Genomic DNA, 3,712 nt, shown 5'->3' with positions numbered 1-3,712 from the left:
GTGTGTGAGTGTGTGAGTGCGTGAGTGTGAGAGTGTGTGCGTGAGCGCGTGAGAGTGTGTGTGCGTGAGAGTGTGTGCGTGAGAGTGTGTGCGTGAGAGTGAGTGCGTGTGAGTGTGTATGTGTGTGAGTGCGTGAGAGTGAGTGCGTGAGTGTGTATGTGTGTGTGAGCGCGTGAGTGCGTGTGAGTGTGTATGTGTGAGTGCGTGAGAGTGTGTGTGTGCGTGAGAGTGTGTGAGTGCGTGAGAGTGAGTGCGTGAGAGTGTGTGTGTGTGTATGTGTGTGAGTGTGAGTGCGTGAGAGTGTGTGTATGTGTGTGAGTGCGTGAGAGTGTGTGTATGTGTGTGAGTGCGTGAGTGTGAGTGCGTGAGAGTGTGTGTGTGAGATGTTTATTGATGGATATTGATTGTAGTACAGTTGCATCCACAGGTTATGTGGTAAAATATTAGAAAACAGATGCCGTATAAACAGCCGCTCAAACACCTGAACCGCAGCAGAATCAATCCTCATGCATTTGCAGAAATGACATCATTTTCTGCAGTCCATTTGCAGATTGCATATATAAATGAAAAAGTGTTTCCAAATGAAATTGCCTTCATGTTGCATTGTCATTAATTTGGCTTCTGTTCACTAGATTTTAATTTTGCTTTTATGTTTATACACTTTTTAATTTTGATATGCTTCAAGCTACTTTTGACTTTGTTTTATGAATGTTTTTGTCATGCATTATATGTCACTTTACACATTGATTTTTTTCATTTTATGCTTGCTTTTTTCATTAGACGCATTTCAGTATTAAATTAAAAGGCCCTCGGTGGACAAAAGCCTCACTGGACGCTGATGGACAAGGTAAATATTGAGTCTTTCTCCCTGATTCTCCGGTCAGACGTCACGCTTTCTTATCCTAACAGGTGCTTTGCTTTTAGCTTTGCCATGCTATACTGATATTTATTATTGATATGACGACGTTTATGTTTGATGTTGGTCCAGAGCAGAAAACACACAGACGTCAGACGTGTGTGTGATCCTGAGAGACGTAACCTCAGTCTGAACTCCAGCGCTAATGGCTTTAATCACGTCTGGATGCGTCTCAGCAGGGAACGTGGGGTCCTGCGAGACGCGATGATTCAGTCCTGCATCTCAGATGCGTTCATCCATCGGAGACATCTGAGATCACGTGATAAATGTGTGTCGAGATCCATCTGGATAATTATGGCCATTTCAAAAATTACAATTCACCTCCTAAGAATCAGGTTTTTAGAAACTACGCACTCTTTTGCACTTGTGCTCTTGTTCGTGAAGATGAGACGCCCAGATCTTCATGTCGCTCAGCACTGAGACGCTTGTAATCGTGGGATTGCAGCAGCGTCTATTAAAATCACTCGCAGTCTCAAATGCTCTAATGCTCATTCAATTAAAGCATTGTAATCATACGTCCAGATGCCTGATGGGAAGTTACGCTGGGGCTCTGTAGCATCAGACACGCGTCTACCTCCAGCGCTGAACCAATGCACTCGCAAAACTGCATTTCTCTCAAGCTTGTTTCCTAATCTAGCTGTCTGATAAACGTGGCACTGTGAATATGTGAATAATTGCTTCTGTTCCTCTGATGCATAAACTGAACTGATCAGTTGCTCTGGATCCGTGTGTCAGTTGGTCAGAACATGTTGTTTCTACACAAGCTTAGCTCCAGTGGGCACTCTTCTATGGAAGCCCGTGATTGTGAGCTTTGCGGGCTTTGTTTGAGTTCATCTTGCATATCTTTCAATTCTGACTTTTTTTCTCTCTCAGAATCCGGAGTTGATATCTCACAATTGATTTTTTCCCCCATCATGGATTAAAAATGGTAGCTATGACTTTTTATCTCACATTTCTGACTTTGTTCTCACAATTGTGAGTTTATATCTTGCAGCTGTGACTTTTATTCTCTGAATTATGAGAAAAACTAATGCTTAACTAACTTCTTAACTAAACGGGCTTCAGTAGTTAACTCTATTTCAGCTTAAATGGATCATTCACCCAAAAATGAAAATTCACTGACTTCCACAGTATGGAAAAAAAGTGTTATGGAAGTCAGTGTGTGTCTGAGAGAGCTGAACTGGATGATGACGTCACTGAATCATCAATGAGCTGACTTTAGCTTCCTGTTTGACATTCTAAAGCTGCTTTGACACAACCAGTATTGTAGCGCTATACAAATAAAGGTGACTTGACTTGAGCGTCTCAGGTGAGTGTGTTGGAGTTACTGATGGTGTTTGTGTTTCTGGTCTCAGGTTGAGAAGAACGAAGAGGCTGATCAGGAGATCAAGCAGGATGGAACCAAACTGGAGGAAAACGCCCACAAGGCCGCCACCAAGATCCAGGCCAGCTTCCGTGGACACATCACCCGGAAAAAGATGAAGGACGAAGAGAAAGACGAGGAGAACGCCGCCGCTCCGGACGAGTCCGCCGAGGAGAAGGAGCAAGTCTCTCCATCAGAGGAGAAACCTGCCGAGGTTTCCATGGAAACAGCAGAGGAGAGCAAACCGGCGGAGCAACCCAACTCACCTGCCGCGGAAGCCCCGCCCACTGCTGCCACTGACTCCGCCCCCTCAGACACGCCCACTAAAGAGGAGGCGCAGGAGCAGCTGCAGGAGGCGGAGAACCCCACTGACGACATAAACACACAGAAGGAGGAGGAAGCCAAACGAGCCGATGTGCCTGCCGCCGAGAGCCAGGAAACAGACCAAATAGACAAAAAAGGTGCGTCAGAAAAAGAGTTTGAGCTCTGAAATCATCAGTGTGAGTGTGGAGGGTAAAAAACTACATCTGAAACCACAAGCCTACTAGACTATATCAACCAGAGGTTCAGTTGGTTAGTTTGATCAGTTTAACCCCTGCTGCTAGTTTTTTAACTACATGCTCTTTCTCCATTGAGTAGATGTCTATTCTGAGCAAACAACGAAGAACATGAAGGCTGTACACTCTAAAAAATACAGGTTTTTTGTGCATTGATGGTTGCATGAAGAACCTTTAACAATCATGTAAACCTTCTATTGCACAAAAGGTTCTTTATAGTGGAAAAAAGTGTTCTTTAGATTAGTACAATGCTCTTCACACTGAGGAAAAGAACAGTCAAAGGTGGTTGGGGAACCAACATGGTTCTTCTATGGCATCACTGGGAAAACTCCCTTTTGGAGACTTTATTTTTAAAAGTGTAATGTTCCTTGGTTCTTCAAAGAACCTTTCAGTCAACAGTTGTCTTTTCAAAAATCTAAAGAGCTTTTTTTCCACTATAAAAGCAGATTTTGTGTAATGGAAAGGTTCCACTGATGTTAAAGGTTCTTCGTGAAACCATCAGTGCCGTTAGAGAACCTTTCAACAGTTCTTAATAGAAATACATTAAAGGGGTCATATGATGCGATTTCAAGTTTTCCTTTCTCTTTGGAGTGTTACAAGCTCTTGGTGCATAAAGAAGATCTGTAAAGTTGCAAAGACTAAAGTCTCAAATCCAAAGAGATATTCTTTATAAAAGTTAAGAGTTAGCCACACCTACCTAAAACGGCTCGTTCGAACACGCCCCCACATGTCTACGTCACGATGTGGGAAGATTTGCATAACACCGCCCAAATGTTCACGCAAAGAAAGAAGACGTAACTTTTATTCTCGCTGTAGTATTGTAGTTGTTGCCGCCGCTGCCATGTCGTGAAGGCGCTGTGTGTTTCCTTGTGAAAG

General features: G+C 43.5%; 1 protein-coding gene across 6 annotated transcripts in view; it reads left to right on the top strand.

Moving 5' to 3' along the window:
• The window catches only part of LOC107757320 (neuromodulin-like), a 9,120-nt gene that overhangs the window by 3,168 nt on the left and 2,240 nt on the right, over positions 1–3,712 (top strand). For 5 of the 6 annotated variants that reach the window (XM_016574761.1, XM_016574764.1, XM_016574762.1 and 2 more), the window contains 2 exons: positions 781–847; positions 2,272–2,740. In XM_016574761.1, the coding sequence (XP_016430247.1) occupies positions 839–847; positions 2,272–2,740 (478 nt within the window). In that variant the 5' untranslated portion in view covers positions 781–838. Of the gene's footprint in view, positions 1–780; positions 848–1,789; positions 1,845–2,271; positions 2,741–3,712 lie in introns of all 6 variants that reach the window. The other variant, XM_016574765.1, reaches the window with a different exon arrangement.

This window comes from Sinocyclocheilus rhinocerous, unplaced genomic scaffold (assembly GCF_001515625.1).
Source record: "Sinocyclocheilus rhinocerous isolate Xijiao unplaced genomic scaffold, SAMN03320098_v1.1 scaffold3916, whole genome shotgun sequence".
Lineage (NCBI taxonomy): Eukaryota > Metazoa > Chordata > Actinopteri > Cypriniformes > Cyprinidae > Sinocyclocheilus > Sinocyclocheilus rhinocerous.
Note: the sequence above shows the minus strand (reverse complement) of the source record. Positions and strands in the feature narration are given on the sequence as shown.